This window comes from Diaporthe amygdali, assembly GCF_026229845.1.
Source record: "Diaporthe amygdali strain CAA958 chromosome Unknown NODE_8_length_1307975_cov_65_857355, whole genome shotgun sequence".
NCBI classification, from domain to species: domain Eukaryota; kingdom Fungi; phylum Ascomycota; class Sordariomycetes; order Diaporthales; family Diaporthaceae; genus Diaporthe; species Diaporthe amygdali.
In genome coordinates this window covers 522,060-549,880 of record NW_026517028.1, presented here as the reverse complement: position 1 = coordinate 549,880, position 27,821 = coordinate 522,060, and the positions used below count along the sequence as shown (strand labels likewise).

The 27,821-nt window shown below is 54.7% G+C and overlaps 5 protein-coding genes across 5 annotated transcripts; 4 read left to right on the top strand and 1 right to left on the bottom strand.

The window, feature by feature from the left end:
* Window positions 1–53: 53 nt before the first annotated feature.
* Window positions 54–4,386, top strand: J7T55_013397 (uncharacterized protein; the record flags this gene model as incomplete). The annotated part of the gene is made up of 9 exons (XM_053141189.1): window positions 54–177; window positions 247–254; window positions 314–394; window positions 930–1,004; window positions 1,781–1,832; window positions 1,912–2,034; window positions 2,234–2,540; window positions 2,703–4,215; window positions 4,273–4,386. The coding sequence occupies 9 exons, from the start codon at window positions 54–56 to the stop codon at window positions 4,384–4,386; spliced, it is 2,397 nt and encodes a 798-aa protein (XP_052995739.1).
* Window positions 4,387–10,160: 5,774 nt separating this feature from the next.
* J7T55_013396 (uncharacterized protein) lies at window positions 10,161–10,788 on the top strand (the record flags this gene model as incomplete). Its single annotated transcript, XM_053141188.1, has 4 exons — window positions 10,161–10,227; window positions 10,375–10,415; window positions 10,480–10,527; window positions 10,585–10,788. 4 exons carry the CDS (start codon window positions 10,161–10,163, stop codon window positions 10,786–10,788), a joined length of 360 nt encoding a protein of 119 aa, XP_052995738.1.
* A 1,212-nt stretch (window positions 10,789–12,000) lies between these two features.
* J7T55_013395 (uncharacterized protein) lies at window positions 12,001–12,559 on the bottom strand (the record flags this gene model as incomplete). Its single annotated transcript, XM_053141187.1, has 2 exons — window positions 12,001–12,328; window positions 12,471–12,559. The coding sequence occupies 2 exons, from the start codon at window positions 12,557–12,559 to the stop codon at window positions 12,001–12,003; spliced, it is 417 nt and encodes a 138-aa protein (XP_052995737.1).
* A 696-nt stretch (window positions 12,560–13,255) lies between these two features.
* J7T55_013394 (vacuolar-sorting protein snf7) lies at window positions 13,256–14,143 on the top strand (the record flags this gene model as incomplete). Its single annotated transcript, XM_053141186.1, has 4 exons — window positions 13,256–13,445; window positions 13,520–13,724; window positions 13,799–14,004; window positions 14,061–14,143. 4 exons carry the CDS (start codon window positions 13,256–13,258, stop codon window positions 14,141–14,143), a joined length of 684 nt encoding a protein of 227 aa, XP_052995736.1.
* Window positions 14,144–17,462: 3,319 nt separating this feature from the next.
* J7T55_013393 (uncharacterized protein) lies at window positions 17,463–27,385 on the top strand (the record flags this gene model as incomplete). The annotated part of the gene is made up of 4 exons (XM_053141185.1): window positions 17,463–17,652; window positions 17,706–20,950; window positions 21,148–22,732; window positions 22,779–27,385. 4 exons carry the CDS (start codon window positions 17,463–17,465, stop codon window positions 27,383–27,385), a joined length of 9,627 nt encoding a protein of 3,208 aa, XP_052995735.1.
* Window positions 27,386–27,821: the final 436 nt, after the last annotated feature.

The following is a 27,821-nucleotide window of genomic DNA, read 5'->3' as shown; positions in this document are numbered from 1 at the left end:
CTGAGCTAGATCCAAATTGTCTGTTCCATCCGTTACAATATGAATCACAGCCAATGATTTCATGGTTCCCTGTGCGACGGCCAGATTCCGACAGCCGACTGGATTGCTTCTTCAACTGGCAGGTCCACGTGGTTCATTCCGATGAGACCACAATGGTTGTCTCTCGGGTGACAAGGGGTTGCCGGTACTGATTGATCCACAAATTATACATACAATCAGAAGGGCAGGAGGACGAATAGACGCAAGCGGACAAGGTAAGCGCATTTCTGACCCAGCGTAATTGTAGCACAGCTGACCAGCTGTCCTCAAACAGAAGATTCAAAGCGGCTTCATTGTCCATCGTAAGGAATTCTTGGGCATCAAATCGACCGTGGAAGACTACGCCAACGAGACTGTGAATACGACACTTACTCGCGACTCACTAATCTCAAGCCGGAGACTCAAGTTCTTTTTACCAATTGCTTGCTTGCTTGACCATACCACGAAGTGTCAATTGTGATGCGTTGCACTTGGTACATGGCTATGCGTTGCAGAGTCTCGGTTTCTTCGACGACAAAGAGGCCAGACTAAGTGTCTAATCATGATTGATGTGATGCCTCGGGCCAAACACCTCGTAGACACTATGGCTAAAGACATTTGTGTCGCCATTGTGTTGTCTTGATTCTTTCCTTCTTCGGTAAGTTCTGTGTGCTCAGCTCGCCATAACGCATGTGATAGACGTAACATTGTCACTTTACGCATCTAATGATGCCGCTTGTCTATTCCTCGCATTCTACACTTTTCTTTGCTCAGATCAAATCTAACATCACTTATGCCTTCGTTTTTTTGTCCAACTACATATTGGACACAGCGCAATCTGCCCATTCTCCCTTTCCCAGCTTCTCCAGCAGCCAACCCGCTCATGCAGGGGGACTCTGACCTGACGATAGCAAGTTGAGCTGGCCAACCTCATTGCTGCCGTCTCTGCGACGCAACTCGGACAGAGAGAAAATGGCAGACGCAATGTACGTAACCCTGCAACTTGGTCTCGCTTGCAGCAAGAGGTATCCTGAGAAGTAATCCTGGGTGACCAAGACGTGCAACCCCCTTCTCCATCCCGTCCTTGGTGGGCAAAATTCCACCTAGCAAGCTCAAAACGATTTTCACCCCAACTTTGGAAGCTTCGGCAGCCTTGGTATAACAAAACTTTAGATGAACCGTTTGTTCAACTTGAGCTCGAAAGAGGGGTACATTGACATTGCTGCCACGGCTGTATAGGAGTTAGGTATCTGGCTTACCAACCCGCCAGCGACAAGTTCAGCTTTGTAAACAGAAAAGAGTGCACGCAGAATTACCACAGAAATCTCATCAACACCAAGTATCTAGCTTCCTGCCAAAAAGTCGAAAGCTTTCCTCCAAACCTGCTCAAGATTTTAGGATGGACAAGCCTTCCACTGAGCCTTTTCACCCTTCACTGGGCTCCCTCAACCTTCAAACGCCTACCTTCGACCACCACCCTTCGACCACCACCCTTCAACTCCCTTCTATTCTTCTTGAGCCCCTGTGATCTTGGTCGAAAACTCGTTCCGCACTTCGTCTTCTCACTGGATGGCTGTCCTCGTAACACGACCGAATTCCACCCTCACCTCTCAGATCAAGGCCTCTTGACACATCGCGTCAGTCCTCACGTACAACGCCGCCCCCTTAAGTCAATACCTCGTCACCAATTCAAAACCTTGTCGCGCCACAAGCTTTGGCTGAAATTGCCACTTGTGACCCGTCTTTTCTCACCACGAACAAGTTTTCAAGGTATGTGAAGTCAATCAAGCTGCGCAAGACTAGCATAGCTCTGGGTCTGTTCATCAGTTGATCACCAACCACAGCTTGACTGCGTCAAGCTGCCCGCTACGAAATCACTAATTATATCTTCAGACACAAACGCCATCGTTTTGCACTCAGCCAACTCGGGCGCTGGTGACGTGGTCATCAATTTGCCATCCAGTCCTGGTGGACACGAGGCGGATCCTGTCGCTTTCACCAAGTCCGACCACACGCGTATGCGCGACCTTCTACAAGGTTTGAAGTTCTTCCCACCTCTGTCGGCCGATGCTCCTTGCCACCTCGCGATCAGCAGGCCCTTAACGCACAACATGCCGAGACGATTCCTGCGACTGCGACTCAGATCGTGAGACTACATTCCTACATTGTCCTGGCTTGAGAAAAACGAGTTGCTGACCACTCAATCTATTCTCAGGGAGCCATGTCTGGGTACGACGAAATGATGGTCCCGCAGAAAACAGCCCTTTATCCCCGGAGGCCCCGGTGAATCCGCCATCTGTCCAGAAACAGACTCCAACAGCCATATACACTGTCGATTCCTTTCCTCCTGCTCAAGAACCCTTCTACCAGTCCGACGGCGCGCCTCAGGTTGCCGGCAGTATTGCGTCGCCGGGAGATATGGCTGTCATCTGGTACCCTGATGGCCAAGTCGTGCATGTGCGCCTGGAGCCTCTGCCCCTTACGCCGCTGCAACAGCGACGTGTCCAGAATGGCACACAGCCGTGGGTAAGGGGCGCAGGCCTTCCCCGACAATTTGAAGAAAGCCCGCAGCATCCCATCAGCATACTCGAGCGCGCAGGTACTCGCAGACCCGACGGTCTACCTGCATTCTTTCGACAGCCTGGGTCCGGAGAGATTTCGCTCATCACTGACCACTGGCTCAGGATGACAGAGCGCCAGAAGCATCGGTGGAACCGTCGTGTTAGGGAACAATTCAGGAACCCTGACACTGGGGCTGTCGCGACGAGCGTTGAAGAGGCTCTTACCAATCACGAGGCCTTCATCGACCTTGGCAATCAGCGTCGCCCCCTTTGCGTGAGCGATGTGACCAAGTCCAGCGCATCATCCGCAGGAATGATCGTGCGAGGGATAGTGGCAATCGCCGTCGTGCCGCGCGGGCTGGTGATCGATCAAGAGCGGCTGTCTCTACTCCGGCTCCAGTCACAGCTCATGACGATACCGTCGCTCCAGCCTCCGTGGAAACGCCTGCCGCGGACCCAGCTCCAGCTCCTGTGGAAATGCCTATCGCGGAGTGCGCCCCAGCGCCAGAAGAAACATCTGCTGCGGACCAGGCCCCAGCTGCCGCGAGTCGACCGCAAGCACGCTCCAACTCCTCCAGGATACGGCCCTGTCCGAGCGGCCATCCAGGCACTTGCAGCGCGCGCGGACGTCGACGCCATATCCCGAGTCCACCGCTCTCCTCAGCACCGTGTTGAGGAACCCGGCGTCCCTGCAACCGGACCTGAGCTCCAGTCCCCAAGTGAGCAACCTGTCGACGAGCCAGCAGAGCCCATCGCCCAGCCTCCTGTCGAACACGTCTCAGAGGAGCCTGCCCAGCCTGCAGCTCAGCAGTCACCGCAGCAGCTGTCCGTGCACCCCAGTGATGCTGCCTCTCAGCTGCCTGTTGAGTCCAGCTCTGCTCTCTCTGTGGAGTCCACTTACAGGCGGCACCTGATTGGACATTCATCTCAGCAGCCTCCGGATCAGGCCAGTTCGAGGCGACTCCCGGGCATGCTTTTCAGCCGCGATCAAATCCGCGCGAGGGCCCGTCAGTTTACCGCCGTCTCCTCACGCCATCTCGACAGCTTGAGAGCGTCCCTTGTCGAGAGGGAGAACGTCGCGGTGGTAATTCAGCACGCGTACGACGACATCGGTGACCTCCTGGCTTCGCGGGAGGAATTGATATCTCGGACAGATGAGGAAGTTCGCTCTCGTCTGGCGGGCGCAGAAAGGGAAGTTTCAGCTCGGTTGGCGGTTGTGAGTCAGTCCGCCACGGCCAGCCCCGACAACCCGACCCCCAGTGCACCACGGCCTCCTGCCTCGGATCCTGTTGTTCCTGTCATAGACAGGCCTGCCTCCTCTCCGGCACGACCCACGTCTGGTGTCTCTCAGCGTGCGCCCGAGCCAGCGGTCCATGACAACTCTCTCCTCCGCGGGATACATGAGCAGCGGGAGCAGAGGCGCGCATCCGCGGGGGGTCAAAGCCTGCAGCGAGATCAGCCTCCCACTCGTGCTTACGGGGACGACGTTGACCAGCCAAGGCCTCCCCCGGCACTTGACATCCACTCAGTGGAGCGCGTTACGATCCCTTATGACGAGATCATCCATATTGCGAGCCGCTTCCAGGTCATTCGGTCTCGCATGGGTTCCATGAGCTTCAGCTTGTGGCTTGAACAGGTGAGCAAACTGCAACCTGCAATGCCCAGTGATACAGCATAGCTAACCAGTACACAGAGTGGTGGAGCACGCTTCGTGGTGATCAGTGGGCTGAGGCGTAGGTTCAGCAGGCCCACAGTGTACTCTTTGGTACTGCTCGTGGATAAGGTGAAATGCAGTATAGGGGATTGATTCGGGATAATGATTGATTGCACAGGGTGTACGATATTTGCGGACCATATCAAGTCATTCATAGAATAGAACGAGCAAGAATCCGTCCTTGAGCATTCCAATTCCATGTTTAAGTGTGATATTTTGCGTTGGTTTCCATACACCATGGGTCTCGACCAAGGGCAGAAGATGCCGTTGACGAAGATAGCATCAAGGCTAGTGTATCATGAGCGAAACGCAGAGCAGATGAGTCCAAGTACGTGCACAGAATGGGGCTGTAGCTCTCAAATGTTATCGGTGACGGAGGGCGATGATATCTCACGTTGATTGGTGGCCTGCTAGACCAGGTATTTGTAGAAGTTCTGTCTTCCCGTGCGCAAGTGGTGATGTACCTCGTGTCCGGCTTTGCTCAAGTCCTGAAAGTCCCTCCGCTTGGTTCATAGTGCTCTCACCATTTGGAAGGAAATGTCTAGAGGAGGAGGGAGAGGCTGAGGGCGTAACGCCGATCCAATATTCTGGTCTAAGTGCTTGCTCAACCTGGAAGATGCGAACTGAACACAGCCAGCAACGACGGAGATGATCTTAGACGGGCATCGATTTACTGTCTGGGTTTCCAATGTGATTCCTTTTCCGTAGTCCCTCCTCCCACTGGGAACTAGAGGGCCCAAAGTCGACGAACACCTCATATTTTGAGATCTGCCCAGCCCATCGAATGTCTTCTCGTGTCCCATCTGCTTTGACCAAATCGTGCAACTGCCCTCTCCACCTCCAATCTTTCTGCTGAAGTGCCTTCGTACAGATGACAGCCATGATCATGCCTAGCTCATCCCAACCCAGGCAGGTACCTAGGTACTTCTTTCGCCCATCGCAGCCCCAGTCACAGACACACCTCTCTGGGCCCCTCGCTCTTGCCTCGCCAACACGATTGAACATTTGAAGTCATGACCGCCTCAAAGTGCTCTCCAACTCTCTCTGCCCCAATTCTATGCTTCCTCCTGACTTGGAACTGCGCTCCACACAGCGTATTGGTGTCTCTTGTCCCTCAACTCCTCATCCAGGTGGCTCCCAGATGCATGATGTGTTGTGCCTTCCTCACAAAATACTCGACTGAGTTGCTGGAATGTTGTGCATGCCATCGATGCTGAGGCACCTCACCCTTCCAAGTCATTTCCACCACAACGCGGACATCCCATGCTTTTGCCCGGTCAGTGCAGACCGTAGCTGCCCTAGCTGCCGTCAGGATGCTGGTCCTGCTCCCAGCACTTGTCCTCTCCCTCGGAACAAATGCTCCCCTCACTGCGCAGATTCGGCGGCTTCGCGTGGGAGAGCCTGCCTCTTCTAGATGCCCGATTGCCTGCCCTCGACGCTAGCCCTGCCATGCCTGCCCTCTCGCAGGCTGCTGCTCTGTGTATCCCTATACGCAGTGCTGAGGGCTGCGTGCTGCCTCCCAATGCGCGCCTTCCCTCCCCTTCACTCTTGCCTCCTTCGTGTGTCCAGCACAGAGCACGCCATTGGCTTGACGGAGCAAAACGGCCCTGCTCTGCTGTTCCTGCACGTGAGCTCAGTCAGTAGTCAGTGTCCTTAAAAGCCCGCCTCCCGCGTCCCAGCTTTTCAAAACTTTTCTCTCCTTTCTTCATTTTCTTTTCCGCCTCTTTGCTGGCTCGTTCCGGGCTTGGCACACCGAATCCAACGGGTGATCAAGAAGACCTGTTGGGACACGAGCCCTCTTGGGTGGCGTGGGCTGCTGAGAGCGAAAAAGGTAAGGGCAGCTTCGGACAATTTTTTTCTCATCATCGTTCTTGCAACGAATGGGTGGCTCAAAGGCCGCCCGAAGTCATCTTCAACTTCATTTTCAATCATCTTCTGCTCCCACTCTTTCATCACCATCGTTGGCTGGTCCGGCGAGGTGAAGAAGGATGTCTTCAAGCTTCGTTTCCTTCCCTTCCTCTCTCCCTGCCGGCTTTCTTTGCCATTGCTGGCTGGTCCGGCTAGGTGAAGGAGGTTGGTCCTGTGGCAATGTCAGTTGTTCTCAACACACACGGACGCATGCATCCGTGCTGAGTTGTCTCCGCCGATGCCTATTGCTTACGCTGTCAAAGATTAGCACACATCTTCCATGAGGTGGTGATACAAGCAGGGACATCAGGGTGTCTGTTGATAATCATATTTGGACTGGAATGTATTTCTTCGTGTGTTCATAGTCGAAAGATAGGTACGCAGTTGAGCTCCCAGGCCACAAATGCCCGTGATGCCGATGACGTGAGATGGTGGTCTTCTGGCAGGTCGTTTCATGGTTGCGTGGAAGAAACAAAAGAAAGACGACATAGGTCAGGGAGAGAAAGATCACTGAATTATTTCGATGAGGGACTCGAGAACTTAAATACACATTGTGGGCGCTGCAAATGGCGCAAATTTCAAGGGCGAGACGGCGCGGTTTGGGTAGGCAAACCGAGTCGCTCTCGTGCTCGCTACCTACCTAACCATCTACCTAGGTAGTGAACTAGTGCAGAATGAGTCACTCTGATGAATCTAGAAGGCAATGGAACTTGTCTGTGTCCGGACTGACACTGGAAAATTTATGAAGAAGTTCGTGGTGTCAATTTGTCGATGTCTTGCACATGCCACCGCGAAGCAGCGCGTTGGGTAAGGCTGTGAAGACAGTGATGTACAAGGAAACAGCGACGTGAAGGGCGATGTTCGGCAAGCCCGAATTTGGCCCAGGAAATGATGACAGACTGAGGGTGTGCACCCTGAATTGACTCTTATGCAACGAAAGAAAAGATTTGCTTGAAGCGACCTTGACGGTGGCAACATTCAACGAGATAGTAATGAGGACAGCTTCAACAGCGCATCTCAGAGCTCTCACCCTCAGACACGGACGGTGGGCTTCATCCAGAGTCTAGCCGGAGACGCTGAGGAGACCCATGCCGACACCTAAAAGGAATGGTCGACTGTTCTGCATCTGTTGCTTCTGTGAACCAACACTGTGTGCTCCCTCATTGCCCTTCCTCCCAGCTGCTTCGATCAAGCGACCTCGTTGATGAGCTGACTCTAAGTCCCACATTCGACTATACCATGTACCGTTCAAGGAGACAGTATCAATCGCGCCTGAGACCACATGTCGAGATTGGGTTGGAAATATCCGAGTTTGTAGGGGACAATAGAGCACCTCTGACTTTGCGTGATTGCCAGCCAGCAGCTTCAGCCGTAGGCGTGAACGGATGGTGTGAGTGGACAGACTCTTGTTCTACTGGACCGTTGTTGACCATTTCAGAGCAACTATCTACTTGCCACCCATGGACTGGCTGACGACCTCAAAATGCGAGATTATGGCAGTGAAGACGAAACAGAAACCAAGAAACCGGGAAGAAATTGAAGGAATCAAAGTGCTCATGCAGAAGAAAATCAAAACGCTGTCTGGGAGCATGATAGCACAACACTCTAGGTACGCATTGAGGTATCTTGAGAGCCAATACTTAATTGCAAAACAATCTCCCCTTTCCTGGGTGCTTCAATAAATCTCACCATTGCCAGTGAGGCTCAGCCCTTAACGGCAGGCCGAGCGAAACGCTATTCCCTGCAATCTTCAACAAGTCTTATCGGCCAATGTAGCAAACGATCGGGAAGGCAGGAAGGAGACCGCACTCCAGTTGATTTGGAAGGCAGGAGGCCGCAGCACGCAAAATCACCTAGGTACCTAACGTCTAGAGCGCCATGGAAGCTTGTCACAGTAAATTAAATCTGTGTCTCGGGCTCTTCAACACAATGAAATCCGATTCGATACATTTTCCTTGCCTCGACTAGCCTTGAGACAAACAAGCCTGATCCTCAGCCTCAGAAATCAGATTCGGCGACTGAACGCAGGGCCTCGATGAAACGATCATCAACACTATCGAAGCAGCAGCAGCCCTGATATCAAGCCCACCCTATAGCCGCAGGGCTGCGACGAGCTCCACAGCCTGTTTGTCGCTGCATACGAGCGCACCAAACCACGGGCTGCTGCAGTCTTCCTTTCATGGATCTCAGCATAGAGCAACCTCGCATGCCAGCCTCACATGGCCCGCGCCTCAACTTCATGTCGATCCCAGGTGCCGAGTGTCACGTGCCACTGCATTGAAGCACGCACGCCTTGCGAGCACATCGCACGTACGAGAAGAGCCAAGAGGGAAAAAGGAACACCAGATCGTAAGGATACAACCGTCCCCCTAACGATCGGCGGTCCAGGGCGCGTGTCTGTACCAGACGTTCGGGGTCGATTGAGGCTGGCCAGGCAAGTTCCGAGGCCAATTGATACCGGCGATCTGCGTCCCTGGCACCTATCACTGCGGCGTGCGCGCAGCCGCGGTCGCTCCGACGCGACGTGGATCCCATCCCCTGATGAAACCGGGGCAAACCATCGACGCGCGCCCAGCCCCGGCGTGAGATAGGAACCCCGGCCGAGCTTGCTTTGTCGCCTTGCTGCACGCATCGCTTGATGGAGGCGAATTTCGTGTGCGGAGGTCACCTGGAGAGAAGCGTCCCACCCCTCCCGTCCCAAGCCCTATGGGCTGCGGAGCGGCACTGCGGTATCACCGTCGCCAGTGAAAGGCAGCGATCGACATGAAAGCCCCAGGTCTTGTATAACTTTAGAATACGTTGGAAGGAAGTATACCCGACCGCGCGGATGTCGATATGAGCTGCCGAAGACCCCTAAGACCTGTCTAGTCCCGATCCGAATCGGCTCCGCAGATCTGTTAGAATAGGGGTCCTGGGGTCCTTGTTTCTAGGTTTCGGGAAGAGGCATCATCCTGGACCGGCACGGCAACTAGTTGGTAGATGGAGGGTGTCTAAACCAACTTCGATGGGTTGACAGGCAAGAATTGAGGATCGGAATCCTTCTCCAACCGCGACGATCACTCTTTTGACTTTTGATGGCGCGCGTTTTTGTGGGGTGTTTTATGAATGCTTGGAAAAGAAACGTTGCGGCGGGGAAAGTTTTCAGAACCTCTTGCGCTCATCATAAGTACAGACTGGGCATGTCAAATTGACCAAAAATATTAGTTCACATTGCCTCTATAGGCTTCGGATGCTACGGCTCCAGACAACAGCTCAAGGCACAAATGAAAGATGTGCGCTGTCAAACGTCCTGTCAACTTTCACTTGCCCTGGCCAGCCCTAGGCGCAGGGCTCCGACCGCGACCTGAATCTGTACCTGGAGAACATGCAAGGAAATGTGATCTGTGAGACCTGAGCATTCAGGATCGCTTTTGCGTCTCTCGCTTAAGCAGAAGGATGGCCTCGATTCTTCACGTTGTCGATATGTGGCAGATTATGTACTTCAGATTGAAGATCTATAGGCCAAGTGAGGGGTGCGCTGTGGTCAGTAGGTGTGTAAGTGAAGATACAGGGCGGAAAAGTGAGGCGAACGACCTCTGCGCTGTGCGCCCACTAAAATGGAGCGAGACAGCAGGGGTCGAATCCCTTTCGGACCTGGGAAATCATGCAAGCTGCTGCGCTTAGCATGTGTCCTATGCGGCAAACCGTCGCAGTCAACGATTGTTTCGACATGGCCCAGCGGTGAATGCGGGATGGAGCAAGTCTCTACTAGCCCCGAGCTGCCCATGGCACCAAGGCTGCGGGCCATAATCTTGCACGTTCAGCTACAGGCGGCAGACCGGAAAACATGGACAACATAAATACCTCCAATGCCCCTTGATCTCTGCTACGATCGACATGCGCAAAGGCCTTTGCCGATCTTCTCCGAGATTTCCGTGCCAGATGCTCAGCTTGAGGTGATGATGTCGTCCTCATCCACCATGAACAAATACTGGATCCCCCACCTCGACATCCACAAAAAGGTCATCACCCAAGAGCTCCAATATTGTAGGTGAAGTTCAAACTTGTTTGATTGCTCCTTCCTGTAACTTTGGGTCGTGAAGCCATGATCAAAAAGAATTTCTTTCGCCATATACGTGTCACGGCCTCATAAACCAGCCCGCCTTGGTGAAACTAACTGCCATTGTCGATCAGACCTAGGCCCCGAAGCAACGGTTCGACCATTCACAAGAGACGTACGCGTTCCTCACCAGCGACACTTCTAGTTCAGAGTCTTGCTGACAACATAGCCACGAACAGGGTGAAGATGGATTCCTCATCACAACGCCAGGCCCCTGCTTGTCAGATGTGAGCGTCGTCGGTCTGTGATACAGACGTTGTTCCCCATGTTGACCCTGCACGCAGGAGCAAATCGACGACATCTGCGTCAAGTCGAAGGAGATGTGGGAGAGGCAAGCCGCGAGCAGGGCTACGACCGCCACCGAGGCCGCAAAGCCCCTCAAGCGGCCATTGCACCAGCCAGTGGTGATTTCAAAAGCCAGCTCAAGCCGTCGAAGGCACGAGGACCCGCGGAGGGACTTTGGTCGAGGTTATGATGACCGCCGATAATATCGAGTCCAATAGCATTCAAGGCTGTGACGAAGAGGAGGACCATGTGCTTGGGCGCACCTTTGATGCAGAGCCTTGAGGTGGAAGCCACTTGGGGCCGCAGCCCAACCGTGCCCAAGTGCACGAACGGGGCCACTGCTGAATGAAAATCGACACGGCAGCGTTTCGCAGAATCCACCCAGGGCAGCGCTGCTGATTTCGGAAGTGATCGTTGGGCGAATAGCGGGCGTAGCGGCGTGAATTGCATTGCTGTGGTTTTGGTGTGGAGGAATTTTCCGAGCCAGCGACAGCCCGCCAGCTGGCACAATAGACCTTGCGTTTCCACTCGAGCCCGCATGAACCATACAGATGAAGGTGTGATATGCAGGAGTGCCCAGTAATTAATCAATAGTCACAGAACTCTGGTCGAACCTGGCTGACCATGAACGTCCCTTGAGCTCATTTGTGCAAATCCACAAATGTGATGCAGGGGGTTGTGCTGGTGGGATGCCGGCCGGGTCTCGTGCAACACTGGTTTGCGTCTCGGCGTGTGTAATCCGATGCCCACGTTCCCATATTTTGAATGTTTAGCATCGAGTTCCTCTCGCTCTGTTTTTGTCCCAGTTGTTGAGTGGACGAATGGTGGGTGTTGTGTAACGCCTCAAGAAGTAACCAGAACCCCTAGCGTCCTACTGGAGCTGATCGCTCGACGTTGGCACGACACAGGAGCATGCACACCCCCCAAAGATTATGCCGAGTCGCAACAGTGCAATTGAATCCAGGCGAGGTTCACCACATTGTGCGTCTTGTGAGGCCCAGTAACCTTGTTGCTATGAGTGCCATCCTAGTGAGTGAAATGCTTGCAAGATAAAGTCACAGTCTCTGTGTAGCGCTGAGACCCGATGGCTTTGCCTGTCGTATTAGCAACCTTCAAGCAATCGCCGTCAGCCAGCGCCAACACTCACAAACTCGGTGTTCCCCCAGCCCTACTCTAAGGCCGCAGCTCCGTGCCAGAATTCAAGGCGAAAATCAAAAGGACTGGCTGTCGACATCGTCCGCTCGACCTACTGTTTGCGTAGCCGCCGTGAGATGTGTGTTACCTATCGGATAGACATGCTTCATGCCCAGCCGAGCTGACGAATATGCCTCGCCCGGGCTGTGAGGCCCGGTTTCGAATTATTAAAATCAAGCCATGAACCGCTCTGCGAACATGTGCGTCTTGCTCGACTTTAATTATTCCGTGCCAGGCTCACTCTTCGTGGGCATGCTTGCCAGACACATCTCGTAGCGGCCAATATCCAAGGAGCCAGGGGACCAGAGCATCAGTGCTTGGACATGAACAGCGGGTAGACCTCTCTTTCGTTTGGTAGGCTTCTTCACCGATGCTGACGGCGGTGAGTTGATGTAGCCTATGACATTGACCCACTCGCCGACCGAAGTTTGCTCTGCTGTGAGCTTCTCGAGCAGTAAGCGCACATCAACCAATGCCTGGACTTCGGTTGGTTTAGGGAATTTGTGCTGCAGCGTAAGCTGCCCTGAAGCGGTAGTGTAGGACGTGACACTGTGATCCAGGTCAGTCAAGACTGCCCTTGACCAAAAATAAAAGCTCTCAGGTAGAGAGCCGGATGGTATTCGAAATCACACAATCTTTGAGGCAAGCGCTTCAAGGCCTTGGTTTTGAAAGGGTCCACCAGCGAACATACCATCCTAAAAAGCGCACTTTAGTACCGGCGTCGCAAGAGGGGAGAGATGACAGCAGCGTAAGCTTCGATGGCAAAGGGGTGCTGGACATTTCAACACCCAGCAACAACAGGCGCCAGGGTTCCGGAAGGCTGAAGACTGGGTCGCAGGTCCATCTCAGGGGTCATTGATGGCAGGAATGGAGGATGAAGGCTCCTATAATTACGGGAAAATGGTCAAGGCGCATGGAGCAAGATCAAGCGAGATGGTGGTGACGAGTACTGTTGTGCTAGAATCCGGTGCCCTCGTTTCCAATGCCTGAACAGGCTCACGGCTCGCAGGCAGCAGAGGCAGCAACGGATCGGGCTGCAGTGACTAAGCAGGCCGCGGCTAAATGCCGGACGCCTGCGGCTGCTTGTTGACTAGCGCGGGTCATCACAAGGCCAAGCACTGACGAATCGTGCTTGCATCATACCTCGTCCTTTCTTTAGGCTTCTACCTATCACCCTGGCATCTTGACTGCCTTTGCGAATCGATCCACACTGACGACGACCTCTCTCGCGACGACCTCCCACACGCATCTACTGGGCCCCCTTCCGAATCTATAAGGACCGAGCTGCGACACCGGCCTGGCTGCGGTCAAAACCCCGCTATCAACGGACGAGTCCTCGGGTCCAGACCCAAATCATCTGCCGCATTTCGTTTCGCCCCGCCGCCCTCGATAAGCGACCACGACGCTCGATCTCCCCAGAGACGCATTTCATCGGATCTCTCCTCCTTCTGCATACCAATACGTCTTTGAAGCAAAATGTCTGGCTGGGGCCTGGGCTGGTTTGGCGGGGCCTCTGCTCAGAAGCAGAAGAATGCCCCCAAGAACGCCATTCTCGGGCTTCGGTCACAGCTCGACATGCTGCAGAAGCGCGAGAAGCATTTGCAGAACCAGATGGATGAGCAGGATGGCCTAGCCCGGAAATACGTCGCCACAAACAACAAGACTGGTGAGGACAGACTATTGCACAGACGAAGTTGGTTGCTTGGTCGCACGTGCTAACCTTGTCCCCCTTGACAACAGCCGCAAAGACCGCACTGAAACGCAAGAAGCAGCATGAGCACAGCCTCGAGCAGACACAGGGGCAGATTGGAACGTTAGAGGCGCAAATAAATGCAATCGAGTCGGCCAATATCAACAAGGAGACGCTGCTGGCGATGGAGAAGGCCAGCGAAGCGATGAAACAAATACACGGCAAGCTGACGCCCGAGAAAGTGGATGAGACAATGTGCGTACTACTCCCCACTTCCTTCCGCCTGTGCGTCTGTTTGGCATGCCTTGCTGACCATTATTGCGAACCAGGGACAAGCTACGGGAGCAAAACGCCCTCAGCGAAGAAATCGTCAACGCCATCACAAGCAACCAAATCGGAGAGCCTATCGACGAGGAAGACCTGGAGGCCGAGCTGGACGAGTTACAGCAGGAGCAGCTGGACGAGCAGATGCTCAAGACTGGAACAGTGCCGGTCTCGGATCAGATCCAGCGAGTGCCTGCCGCACCCCAAGATAGTGAGTTACACCCCCCGGGCGCCAAATCTCCCGCACATGCTGACAGGCTCAAACAGTCAAGGGCAAGACGCCGGTTGCGGCACAGGAGGACGACGAAGAGGAAGAGCTGCGAAAGCTGCAAGCCGAAATGGCCATGTGAGAAGTCTCGAGCTGCATGGGGAACAGATAGAGCGTCGGCAGGCAACATCAAGGACATGTCCGCAGACTGATGGCCTGGTGGCAGAAGTGGACCGAGAGGCTGCTCAGGGCAGATGGGCAAGAATTACTGTTGCAGGGAGTCTTTCCGCGGCTGGCGTTGGCGTACAGGAGGCTGCATTCGTGATTGCGCGGAAATTAAGGAGACAGGATCGAGGCAGCCAGCTATACAATTTCCAAATCATATTGAAAGGCCTGCCGGGCTTCCTACCCATGCTTGATAGACCGATGGAGGCTCACATGTGGGAGACTGCGTGGGTAGCTCTATATGGCACGAAGGTCAACCTTAGATGGGCTGCTCAGCTGCATGGCTGTGGGAACCCACTTGATGCCGATGTACACCAGGGCGTGAATCACTCGGAATGGTAGCAAAGACTTCCGCAGTCCCCGCTGAATCTGCTGGATCTGCTGAATCTGGGTTGACAACCTTGCTTCCGCCACGGTCAAGGATGACATTGGGCAACGCGCTCACCAAGTTTCGGAACCTTGGTGGACAGCGCCCAGAGCAGCGAGGCAAGGCTGTCAGCAAGCGAAGAACATCGCTCAGCCTGATTCCTTAGCGGGCCCGTCTGTTCATGAGTGGACATCTGCAGCAAGACTGTGTGGGCCTGGCTTGAACGTGCTTGGTCAACAGTCAATTTCACCGCGGGCATTACAAACCATGGTGACTTGGCCAGGCTCTAATATTCATGGGAAGAATGACCGAGCTGTGATTGTGAGCATATACAATGCTGCACGTGGTGGAGGCCGTCCTGCTGAAATTCTGGGATTCAAGTGTTAAGGAAGTCGGAGTCACACGAGTAAGTTCACCTGTTTGGGCTCGGAAAGCCAATATAGCAATAGAGACGTGCCCGAGCCTAAACGCTTCGTACAGCACAGCACACAAAAGATCCACTGCATGAAGCAACCGTGAGATAGCATCGTTCATAGGACAGTGGGCTTTGCGTGCTTGGTGTTGTGTGGAATGAAATGAATAAGGCGAGTCGTGATCAATGCACATCCGTGGGAGGTGGTCAATAAGGCAGGGAAGACGCGTCTTCTTGGTCCAGAGTGGCTTTAGTCCAGGTATGTATCCATGTACTTTGGATTGCTGCCAAACACCCCTCAGAATAATTGTACTGGCTACTTGGGCATGCTGTCAGATGCAAGGCCACACGATCAAGAGGAACCAACGGCAACACTCCCGCGTCATCTAGTGTGCGGCCATCGCCTAGCTCATAGAACAGAAGTCTGACAATACTACTGATCAGAAGGCCAGCCTCGCTGATGCAACCTTGACACAGTTCATCTCAAATCGAATCTCCATCGCCATCTAATGTTCCAGAAAGATCGTCGAATGCTCGCTCGCCAGGTCAGCTCGAATGTCGGCGCGTGTTCCGGGACTGCAACCTCCCAAGACCTCTGGGGCCTTGTCAGACAGTCAGCACCGTCTCGTCCGATGTATTGGAACCCATGGGTGCCTAACAACATCCCGGAGTCCCGCGACCTCGGGAACCAAACCTGAGGGATGATCCATCGACATAGAGGACGCCATAAGTTGGAACGCATGAAGGACATTTTAGGAGCAGCTTTCCAAGGCGTCAACAGCCCGTCCTTAGCACTCCATATATCACGGGGTACACAGTGATTTCATGCCTCCGCCCCACACAGTCAATAGACTCACGGCGCCTCGACGATCGTGCATAGTTACCGCACCAGCCGCTGCGGTCATCACGTTCGGGTTATTCACGCGTTGGCGCCCACCCTTCAGGTCCTCCCGGGTACACACTGTACATGCACTGATCAGTACGGATCAGCAAGCGACCACCCAGCTAGCGAGCCACGTAGCACGCAGAAAAAGTCGATATCTGCAAACCAACGTACCACCTGCAGCACGGCTGTGTCCTGTCATTGGACGACCAGAACACCACAACACCTCCTGGTGACCCTGTCCTGTCTCTTATTGTCTGTCACAACGGGCAGTCCCATGGTTGGGCTTGTCGTCCAGCGTCCTGCCGTGCCAACCATCGCTCAACGAACAGCAGAGAGCCCGGCACGGTCAGGAACCTTCTCAGGTCCCAAGCCGTCAAAGGACCTGGCAACCCTGGAGAATCGTGGCTATAGACCACAGTAGCAGGCCACGTTCTGCTCGAAAGGGCTTAGCTCGTCTATTTCTTCGGCGCTACCCAGTGCCTGAGTGCGGGTAGGCGACATGCATCCGCAACATGGATGGAAAACGATGCTATCCCGCGTCGACCGGCAGCTTCTTTATAGCCGCGGACAGGTTGACAACACTGTACATCCCGCCTCAAAATCGGCCTCGCAGATCTAGAGTACATACCCACGACCTGTCTCATGCATGATTCTGAGTTTTGGGCCTGTTGGGCCGCCAGGAGCCCCCCCATCTCCGGATCTCTGTCGCACGGAGTGGTCTCCCGTCGTGGTAATCCCATACAAACCTTTCATTTGCAATGAATGATTCGCATTGCTTGTCTGCCTCGGCTTTCCTCGATGTGTTTTGACGTGGCGCCAGTGCCAGTCACGACCGCGCATCGGCCAATCGATCCCCGGCAAAATGCTTGTCGTGGGCGTCCCAAACTTTCTCCATTGAATCATTTCGTTGGCATTGACAGGCCCTTGGAAGTTTTTCTTAAAAGTGGAAACTGTGGAATTTCACACCGCGGGGCATCGCGATTGCAACAAATGGACCCTCTTCGCCTTTCAACAAACTGTTGCCGGGGACACCCCATCCCACCATCAGACCGTCTCTCTCAATTTTTCAAACTCCCTCTTCATGTCCCTCGGTGACCTTGCAAGCATCTCCCTCCTGGCTCACCGTCTTCAGGTTGTTTGATCCGATACATATCACTTCAGGTCGAAAGCCTGCATATACCTCCGGCACCCGCATATCAAGCTGTGCGGGCTGCAAAACTTTTTTCTCTTTTGTGCATACAGTATTTACCAGTCGTAAAGCGTCTGCATCATTGCTTCTTTTACCATATACCCAACCGTCAGGTCGCTATCTGATCCTCGTCTGCGTGCCACGACAGCACACCCTCGTGACTGCACACCACCCAATCGACTCAACCGCCTCCAAACCTGCCGCCCCACAGGACGCAAGATCCCTTTGGGCATTGATTGTCTTGACCTTACCTGCATATCTGCAAGACCCGAGAACTAGCACGTTGCGTCACCTTTATGGCGAACGACATTAAAACCCAGGACCTGTCTTCTCTTGACACCTCCTTCGACCATCAGGCGTCGCAGCCCGCGGTCCCACCAGTATGAGCTTCCCAACTAACAGTATCGAATACTGTCCCGTCCGGACAAACATCGACTGGTCTCAAGTCCAGTTCTCGGATTATCCTAATCAAGAAGTGCAGGTAGCGGACTACTCCAAGGTTGAATACTTCCAACCCTCTGACTCCGACGAGGAGCAGAGCGACGACGCCGTCCAGAATGGCAACGGCACAAGTAAGTGGTTACCGTTGCGTATCAATTCAACGCGCATGCTCACAAAGGCGTAGATGGACACGCTGCTGAGGCCGGTGATGTAAATGGCGGAGAACCTCTCTCTCCCACATCACCTATGGATGGCACAACACCCATCAGCAGCAAGACGGCCAAAAACAAGGCCAAAAAAGCAAAGCAAAAGGCAAAGGAAAAGGCGAAGAAAGCCGCTGCTCTGTCCGGGGAATCCACCCCGTTGGAGACCCCAATGACACCATTGTCGCCCACATCACCCACCGGCCAGCTTGGCGAGGGTGAAGAGACAGCTACTCCCAAGAGCAAGTCCAAGAAGAAGAAGAAGAAGTCCAAGTCAAAGAACAGCTTGGATTCTGCCCCTACTACTCCACCCCCAGAACTTGCTTCTCCCGGAGAAGTAAGCACCAAAGAGCCCGAGTCTGCTGCAGCTCCTGAGCCGGTGAAAGACGTCACTGAGGACGCCCCTGCTCCAGCCGAAGCCACCAAGGCCGTCGAGCCGGAACAGCCTAGTGAGAGCAGTACGGCAGCTGTGGAACCCCCTAACGACCCCGTCCCAGAGGGCACTGCCCCCGGCGTGTCTGAGGAGGTCGCTGAGCAGGCCCAGACCAACGGAGATAGCCCTGCTTCTGCAGAAGTCGATAACGGCGTCGCTGCTACCGAAGAGAAGCAAGAGGCTGCACCGGAACCGATTGTAGACGCCGCCGAGCCCGGCGAAGCGAAGGAGGACGTCACAGCCGATACTCCCGTCATTGACGATTCGGCCCCAACCTCCGTAGAGGAGCCCGTCGGCAACGACGTATCCCAGCAGCCTGCCCAGGAGTTACCAAGCCTCGACAGCAAGGACGAGGCTGCTCCTGCGGTTGTGGAGACCAGCGAGGCTCCCAAAGAGGCTGAGATCCCCGAGAGCAAAGACGACGTCAGCCCCGCTGATGTCGAACCTGTTCAGCCGGCCGAGGAAAGCCAAATTCCAGCAGCTCAGGAAGAAATCGCTGCCTCAGCGGAAGAGACCAGCGAACCAGCCAAGGAAGCCGACACTGTTCAGAGCCAAGAGCCAAGTGCAGCTACCAGCGACAATGCACCAGAGCCTCAGCAGCCTGAGGCTGACGTCCCAACAAAAGAAGAGGTAGCTGTCGTACCTGAAGAGACTTCGCCTGCTGAGGCCAAGGAAGCAGACATTGACGCCGGAGTCGTCAAGGAGGACATCCAGGAACCATCTGTACCCGAGCCAGACACCGCCGGCAGCAACGTCGAGGAGGTCGCGGCGCCCGCGTCATCTGAAGGCCCAGAGGAGAAGTCTGAGATCTTGGCCGAGTCTCAGCAGGAGCCCGTGAGCACTGAGAGCCAAGAAACAGCGGCACCTACTTCTGAGGAGACAGAATCAGCTTCAGTCGAGGAAACGTCAACGCCAGCGCCTCTCAGCACCGAGGAGTTGAAGCCGCAAGCCGACCTCGTGCAAGACGACCAGGCGGAAGTCGCTGACGCGGCTCCGCTAGCCACGGATGAGCAGCCTGCGGCTTCAGAACCTACGGAAGAGTCCAAACCAGCCGAACAGACTGCCGTGCCTGAGCTGGCGGGCTTGGAGGCAAAGGAGTTTTCTCAGGACGATGCCGCTGAGCCGGAGCCGGCGAGCAACGCTGCTGATCCCGAAATCGTATCTGCTCAGAATGAGGTCACTTCAGCTAGCGAGCAGCCAGCAACTGTCAACTCAGAGGAGGTCCCAGAAGTTGCAATCATCGTAGAAAGCCAGGACGTCGATCAGGCTGAGGAGGCGGCTGCCAAGGACGAGCCCAGTGAGCCGGTTCCTGAAGCTGTCAGCGAGGACAAGCAAGATGATGCCTCAGAAGCCCCTGAAGTTAGCAACGATGACAAGAAAGATGACAGCACACCGGTCCAGATCGAGCAAGAAACATCGCCGGCACCGGCAGAACCTCAAGCTACTGTTGAGGAAGCCAAGGAGGACATCATCTCGCAAGAGGCCGAGGCAATCCAAGAACCGAGCGCCGACAAAGCGGAAGAGAGCCCAGCAGTCGTCTCCGAGGACGCTCAAGAGAGCGTTCAAGAGGAAAGTGCGCCAGCGGAGCACAAGCCCGAGGAGAGCCAAGTTACGGAGAGCCCTTCAGTCGGTGACGACGCTCCTGCGAGTTCCGAGGTCGCCAAGGAGGCTTTGCCGGAACAAGCATCAACTGAGAGCGATGCTGCTACGGCCGTTCCCGCTGCCGAGGAAGTCGCTTCACCTGAGAGCTCTTCTGAGAGCGCACCTGTTGAGGTTATCGCCGCCAGCGTCCCTACTGCTGCTGAAGAGGTCACTTCCCCGGAGAGCGTGCCTGCTGGTACCGAATCCCCAAACGAGGAGCGCGAGTTGAAGACCGAGGATGCCCCTAACACAGAGGACACGCCTGCAGTTGAGGAGACGCCTGCAGTTGAGGAGACGCCCGCCGTCGAAGAGACGCCTGCAGTTGAGACGCCCGCAGTTGAAGAGACGCCTGCAGTTGAGGAGACGCCTGCAGCTGAGGAGACGCCTGCAGTTGAAGAGACACCTGCAGTTGAAACACCCGCAGTTGAAGAGACGCCTGCAGTTGAAACGGCACCTGTTGCCCAGGAATCGCCCGCCACTGAAGAGACTTCGGCGGATGCTCAGCCATCGCAAGAAGAGACTCTGGAGAAGGTCGAGGATAGCAAAGAACAAGCTTCCAGCGAGAGCAGCCCCGACGCACCCCAAACCGAAGATGCCAAGGACACCGCCGAAGTGGTACCTGCCAGCGTCGAGGAGATCCCAGCCAGCGTCGAGGAGGCCCCTGCCAGCGAATCCAAGGAAGCAGAAACGCCGCAACAAGCAATTGCACAAGAGTCTGCACCCGTGCCACAAGAAGCGAGCGCCCCTGAGCCTGAGCCTCAAGCCGAGGATGAAAAGGCCGCCGATCTGCCAGTTCAGAAGGATGAGGACATCGTCGAGAAGGCCGTGGAACCAAGCGCGGAAAGCACCGAGGACGTCCAAAAAGAAAGCTCAGAAGTGCCCGAGACTCAAAATGAAGTGCAAGAGACGTCAGCTGAGCAAACGTCGGACACGCCTGTGAACGTTCCCGTGGTCGATGGTACGACAGTCCCCGAAGAGACTACCCAGAAGCTGGAGGAGCCTGAAGTCCAGCCTGAGATCAAGGACGATGTCCAACCTGAGGTCAAGGACGATGTCCAGCTTGAGGAGAGCACGCCTGAGGAGAGCAAGCCCGAGGAAACAGTCCCCGTGGAGTCGGGCGGAAGCGTTGAGACAGAGAAGGAAGAGACCGAGGTGAGTCTTTGGTCATTTGCACTCACCCTGTATCTCCTGGCACGGATTTACCTGTTCGAGGAATTTCCACATACGTCTTTTTCTGCTTGTGTTGCCATTTCGACATCCTCTGCTTTCTGCAATGTGGCTTCAATTTATTGACTTTAGGAACACGCATTGCAACCCGTGGAGACAGCGCTAATCAGGACATTAAATAGGTTACCCCTGAGGTGTCTGCTGAGTCACAGCCTGTCCAGGCAGAGGGCATATCAGAGCCAGAGACCCAAGCACCGGAGACCGTTGCAGAACCGGAGACCGCTGCAGAACCGGAGACTGCTGCAGAACCGGAGACCGCTGCGGAACCGGAGACTGCTGCGGAACCGGAGACGGAGCTCGAAAAGCCAGTAGAGGCGCCAGCTGAGCCAGAAGTAGCTCAGACAGCGGTGACCGACTCACAGCCCGAGAAAGAAGAGGACAAGGTCGCTGTGGAAGAAGCCGCGCAGCCCGAAGCTTCACAGGCGGAAGAAGCCGAGCCACAGCAGCAGAGCCCAGCGGATGCTGCCGCTCCCGAGGCGGCCGAGAAGGCTCCCGAGGCGGTTGAGGATGCTCCCGAGGCGGTCGAAAAGACCCTCGAGCCTACGGATCAGCCGACGGACACTCAAAAGCTTCCCGAGAAGGAAATACCCGCTGATGAGCAGAAGGAGCAAGCCTCGGTCGTGGAGGATGGAATTAACGCAGAAATTTTGGCGGACAAAGGTGAGGTCCCCCCGACTGCAATTGATGATACCCATGATGTTCAGAGCCATGTTGCTTCAAATCCTGTCGACGAGAATTTGCTTGCCGTGGGGGAAAGCCAAAGCCGTGATATCTCTGTCGAGAGCACGGAAATACCAGGCCAGATCGAGGAGGCCACCAGCACTGCTTCAGGCACGGAAGTTGCCCAAGCTACGACTGAAAGCACGACTGTCGAGGACACGTCTAATGATAATGAATTAATGACGTCGAACGATGCCGACGAAACGATACCCGTTCAGACAGACGTCGAAACACCTGTCGTCGAAACTTTAAGCACCAGCGAAGATCAACCGGCAACGTCCGAAGTCGTCGGACATGAGCCCGGGGCCGAGATTTCGAGCGGTGACAACAAAATTGACCGACCTGATGAGGTCGTTGCGGAGGCCGATACTCCGACAGAGACAATCGAGGAGGCCACCTCACAGGAGGCTATCCCACAGGAGGCTGGCGAACAGACCCAGCCCGACAACACCGAGAGCGTAGAGCACCAAGGTCAAGCAGATGCTCACGAGCCAACGAGCGTGACCAATGAGTCTGACGCTACTCTTGAGGACTCAACCGACAAGTTGGTTGCCGGAGCTGGCGCGTTGGCAGCTGGGTCTTTGTTGGTTGCCCCTGCGGTGGTGGAAGCAGCCCGTGATGCTGTCAAGAATGACGACCAGAGCTCCCAGGACGACATAGTTCGGGACACTTCTGAGGGTATCCCCAACGAGCCTTCGGCTCATGATCTCCCCCTTTCTTCCCCCTCCCCCGATGCTGCTACGACTGTTGCATCCTCCAAGAATCAATCTGCCGGGTCACAGTACGGCACCTTCACATCAGATCAACAAGAACCGCAAGCCGTTCAAAGTGACTTTGAATTGCGCGAGCGTTCTGTTGCCAGCGGTGCCAAATCTTCAGCCAAGTCTTCTCAGCAGGACGTCGTGGTGAAGGATGAGGTTGTGGCTAAGCCAAGCGCTGCATCTACAACACCAGGCAAGCTTACCATCCTTGCGTCCATGGCCCTCGGTGCGTACGCAGTTTTCAAGCTTGCTAATGGTGCGTGGGGCTCAAGATATCCTTGAGTCGCCTGATGAGCCAGGGCCCGTGAGTGCCAACGACAATGACCCGGTCGTTGTGCAGGAGGGCGTAAATACTGGGTCTGGGGACGGGGATGAGGATCAGGGAGATCGTGATGATGAAGCCGTTGTGAGAGATGCTGACGAAAAGGATATCGCCACTCAATCTGCGGTCGAAGATGTTGCTCAGCCAGTCGTCGAAGACTCGAATGACTTCTCCGAGCCGCCGAGTTCACCAATTGTCCTAGAACCAGTCGAGGAAGTCCCAACCATTGATTCAAGCGAACAGCAAGCAGACTTGAGCACCGAAATCGCGCAAGTAATACGAGAAGGTGACCAACATGAGTCTGAGCATACCTTGGAGCAAGACATCGAATCGCCATCAGTACCGCAAGTCGAATCTGGCACATTAGAAGAACAATCCGCGAATCAGTCCGAAGACATCCTCAAGGACGAGGCGTTGCCTGGAGAACCGATCCCTGAGAACACGGAACCAGATGAAGTCCAACCAGAGCCGTCTTTGCATCAAGACGAGATCGTCTCCAACCCAGATGAGCAGCCAGCAGCCGTCTCTGAGCAACAGCGTCCATTGACTCCTAATATCATCGAGGACTCACAGATCGAGTCAAATACCGAATTTTCTCCTGCATCTACTGAGAGAAAATTGCCTGAGCCCATTATCGTTGCGCCGTCTTCTCCTGGTCAAAACACTGAGGAACCTGCCGTGGTCGAACAGTCTACCATCGACGCCACCACTGTCGAACAACCCAGCGTTGAAGCCCCGGTACATGATCATTCTACAGTCGAGCAGGCTGATGATACGGGACACCAGCCAGACGCTCAGCTTCCGGAAGAAATTGTAATTGTACAACAAGAGCAAGTCGACAAAGATCTGTCACCCGAATTGTCACATGAAAATCCACCCGATGTGGAGCCAAGCGCACAAGACCAGGCAGGATCGGAAGGGGAGCCCGTCATTGACGAAACAACTCTGGGCGAATCTCATAGCCCAGAAGAACCCAAAGATCCCGGGGAGAGCCGACCTGACTTGGAAAATCTCGAAGATCCGCAAGTCACAGATACAGTCGATTCAGAGCAACCAGGTGGCTCGGATGACGCACAACCAGAAATTGAGCTCGAGCAAGGGGACCAAGAAGACACTGTCTCACCCGAGGAGCCGTCAGACTTGAGCCCCGTCGAAGAACATGTTCAGTCAAGTAGCGGGTCCGCCGATGTTGCGCCCGATGCTCCCTTGGATCAAGTGGAGGAGAAATTAGAAGACCAACTGTCACCAGGCGATGTTGAGAAATCTTCTGAGGAGGCTGCCGTGTCGTCCCCCAATCCTGACCAGAGTGACGACACAGTACCTGCCATTACCTCACTTGATGATTCCCCTGGCGACGCCATTGGCACGCAAGAGGATTCTCACCAGGCCGAGGCTGCTGAAGCTTCTGATGAGGTACCTGCAGACAACACGATAGGCACTGTGGATGGCTTGGACCGTGACTCTCTCGGATTGCCTGCTGAGGAAGAATCATTCAAGGTCGAACAAGACGCACCTGAAGCCTCTCTGGAATCTTCGGACGTTTTGCCCGTAGCTGACACATCTACCGTGGAAGAGACATTGCACAGCGGTGACGCTCCAACACAGGAGGAAACGCATCAAGAACCTGATAACGAGACTATCGACAACCTGGTTGTGCCATCCAATACCAGTGTCGAAGAGTTGTCACCAAGCCCTCTGGAGCAAGAACCAGCTATCGGCGACATGTCAGAGCCTCAACCTGATACCGCTGCCAACGAGGATGTCGCCAACGAAGGTGTTGCCAACGAGGGTGTCGCCAACGAGGGTGTCGTCAGCGAAGACGTCGTCAGCGAAGAAATCGCCTCAGAGCAACCCGTGACAAGCGAACATGTTGAAGACACCGTGGAGGAGCCACAGCTGCCAATCTCGACATCTCAAGATGAACCTTCAGCCGAAGGCCAGGCTCCCAATATTGACTCAGAGCAAGTCAAAGGCCAAGACGACGGCACAGAAGACGAGGAGGGTATCGCAAATGAGGCTATTCCTCCACCCGTTGAAGCTTCAGTCAATGAAGATGAGCCTGTGACGAAGGAGCTAGAAGTCCTTCCAGAAACTGTGGCGCCCGCTGATGAACCTGCCGACATGTCACTGTCTAAAGATGACCTCGAAACATCTACAACGGCACCTGAAGACACAACAGTCGTTGCCAGCGAAGAACAGGACAACAATATCTCTGAGGCGACTGGAGTGGACGCTCAACCTGACGTATCGTCCGAAGTCGTGGTTGATCACTCTGCGAATGAACTTGACACTGTCACCGGGCCAACTCTACCTGTCTCTAGCAGTGAGAACGCCTCTGCACAAGCTTCCCCTGAGCCACCATCTTCAGGCCAAGATGAGGCAGTATCTCGTGAACTCGAGAATGATGAGACGCTGAGCCCGCCAGAGGTTCAGCCGCACGACGATGCTGAGCTTTCGAAAGAGCCAGGCGATGGTGTTGGTGAAGAGCTAGTCCAGCAGGATGGCATTGCAATTCCTGAACAACAAAATGCTGAATCTGCAGTAGAAGTTCAAGAGAATGAGCCTCCTGAGGGGCAGGAAACTCTAGCCGAACCTATCACAGACGCAGCCAGCTCCAAAGGGGAAGATCCCGCTCTCGAGGGCGCTACGGAAGACCCTGCTTCTAAAGACATCAGCGAGCAAGATCAAATGCCAGCAGAACCCGACGAAGAGCCGGTCATCGCTGAGGAAACTTCGGCAGAACCAACTTCAGGTGCGGATGTAGTCACAGACGCCTCATCGCCAGAGGAATCCGAGACTCCAACTGAGGATGCATTGCCTACCGTTGAAGATCATGGGCCAGATAGCACAGAACAGTCTGGGCCGGCGGCGGAGGTATCTGAAGACGATAGTCATCTCAAAGAAGCTGGAATTGCCGCTGTCACTGCTGCCGCAGCTGGAGTTGCTGTTCACGAACTCGTGTCTAGCAAGGAAACAGAAGGCGACGACCAAGTTGCCGTTCCTCAGTCTGCAGACGAGGTTGAGCGGCCCAAAACAGCTGACAAAGCTACTGGTACGCCGGAGGCAACGACTCCAGATCAGAATGACCTCGAAGTGCGGTCGATCTCATCAGCTGCCCCTGACAGCCCTGAGGAAGTCTCTTCGCAACAGCCGCTGTCCGAATCTTTCACCATGGTCGATCCGCGATTGAGCAGTGACCAGGACCGATCCGTCGCAGACTCGACTGAAAAGCCAGTGCTCCTGAGCCGCGTTGATTCATCGACCCAGACTGATGAGCTGTGGCGGCCAAAGACCCCTCTTGCCAGAAGCAGCACTCCTGGGATAGTGTTACCGGATCCCAATGATGAAGAGACCAAGGGAATGAATCGGGGCAGAAGCGTCAGGAGAATGAGCAAACAGAGTGTGAAGCAAGCCGAAGAAGTCGTCGCCGCTGCAGTCATCATCCGCGCTGCGGCCGACACTCTTGGCGAAACCAGCGATCGGATGGCAGGTCACGTCAAGGATTTGAAGCAACATGGAGAAACAACCGCTCCTGCGACATTGCAGGTTGATGGGAGGGGTACGAGGGTTGCGGATACTAGCACTCCTTATGATTTCATCGCTAACCCAACTACAGGCAAGGAGTCTTCTAAGGCAGATGACAAGCTTCCGAGATCACCACGTTCAAAAGAGCACAGGGCTAGTCACTCCTCACGGTCTAGTCGCCCAAGCACACGTGAGGATGGCACCATCAGATCCTCACACCATCGACACTCGTCTCACAGGCACCGGCCAGATGGCGAGCGAGATGCTGAGCAAAGCCCACGCACACCGCCAAGACGTCAAGATACCGCTGAGAGCGCACAGGGCAGCCACAGCTCTCGTTCTCGTCGCGAGCGCACACCTCAAGAGCAAGCCGAGCACGAACGACGCAAGGAGGAGCGTCGTCGAGAGAGGGAGAAGGCGAAGGCCGAGTCACCGGTTGCGGAAGCCAAGGGAAAAGAAGTCGAGGCACCACCATCGGCCGATCGCTCTCACCGAAGCTCTCGGCGCCACAGCTCTACGCGCCACAGTGTTACTTCGCCCTCCAACACTTCCAAGACCGAGTCGTCAGCTCCCGCGCCAAGCAAGAAGTTCTTCGACATGAAGAACGGCGAAAGCGTGATGGGTTCCAACTTCGGCGGTCCTCTGACGGCCGATACCGCCTCCACTTCCACCAAGGATAAGGACACTGTCTCATCCTCTCGCCGTTCCAAGGACGTCACCCGGCCACCTCCAGTTGAGCTCAAGCGATCCAGCACCACACGCTCCAGCAAGGGCATCCGGCGCTCACTGGACCAGTCTCATGCGAAGCTCCAGAAAGCTCGTGAGCAGGAGTCCACGAAGGCGGCCAAGGAGAGCCACCCACGTGGGGACAGCAGCTCCCCTGGCCCGGGTGCTTCAGCTGAGACGAAGAAGTCAAAGGAGGATGACAAGCACCGCAGGTCGAGGCTCGAGAAGCGTGAGAAGGAGGAGAAGGATGAGAAGAAGAAGAGTGGTGGTCTCAAGGGCATGTTCAAGAGGCTCTTCTCGAACTAAGAGCGATGAGCTGGCGAGAATGAGGGCGGATTGTGGTCTCCGGGGTTTATCTAGTGTGTTCGTTCACTTCTATGGTTGTCTTCTGATTCTTGGTTATCCTTGATGGTGGCCTACCTCGGCTGGATGGCAAACGATTTTGATGGATCGTGTACGACTTTGACAACAGAATTGTTAGGAAGATTGAAAGAAAAAGGAGGGCTGCAAAAGCTGATTTATAGGAGGGTAGAAGGAAAGGTAATACCGCCGATCTATCCGGGATTGTATGAATGAATCTCACATCTCACTTTCACACTAAGCACTCGTCGAACAAGCTTGTGAATGAATTGTAATTGAGCCTCTAATTTATAGTAAAAGATCTCGAACCCGGGAAGACTGTTACCTGGAAGATTCCCAAACAAGTCATGTCTCTAGAGCCAATGTGTCTTGCTTTCATGGT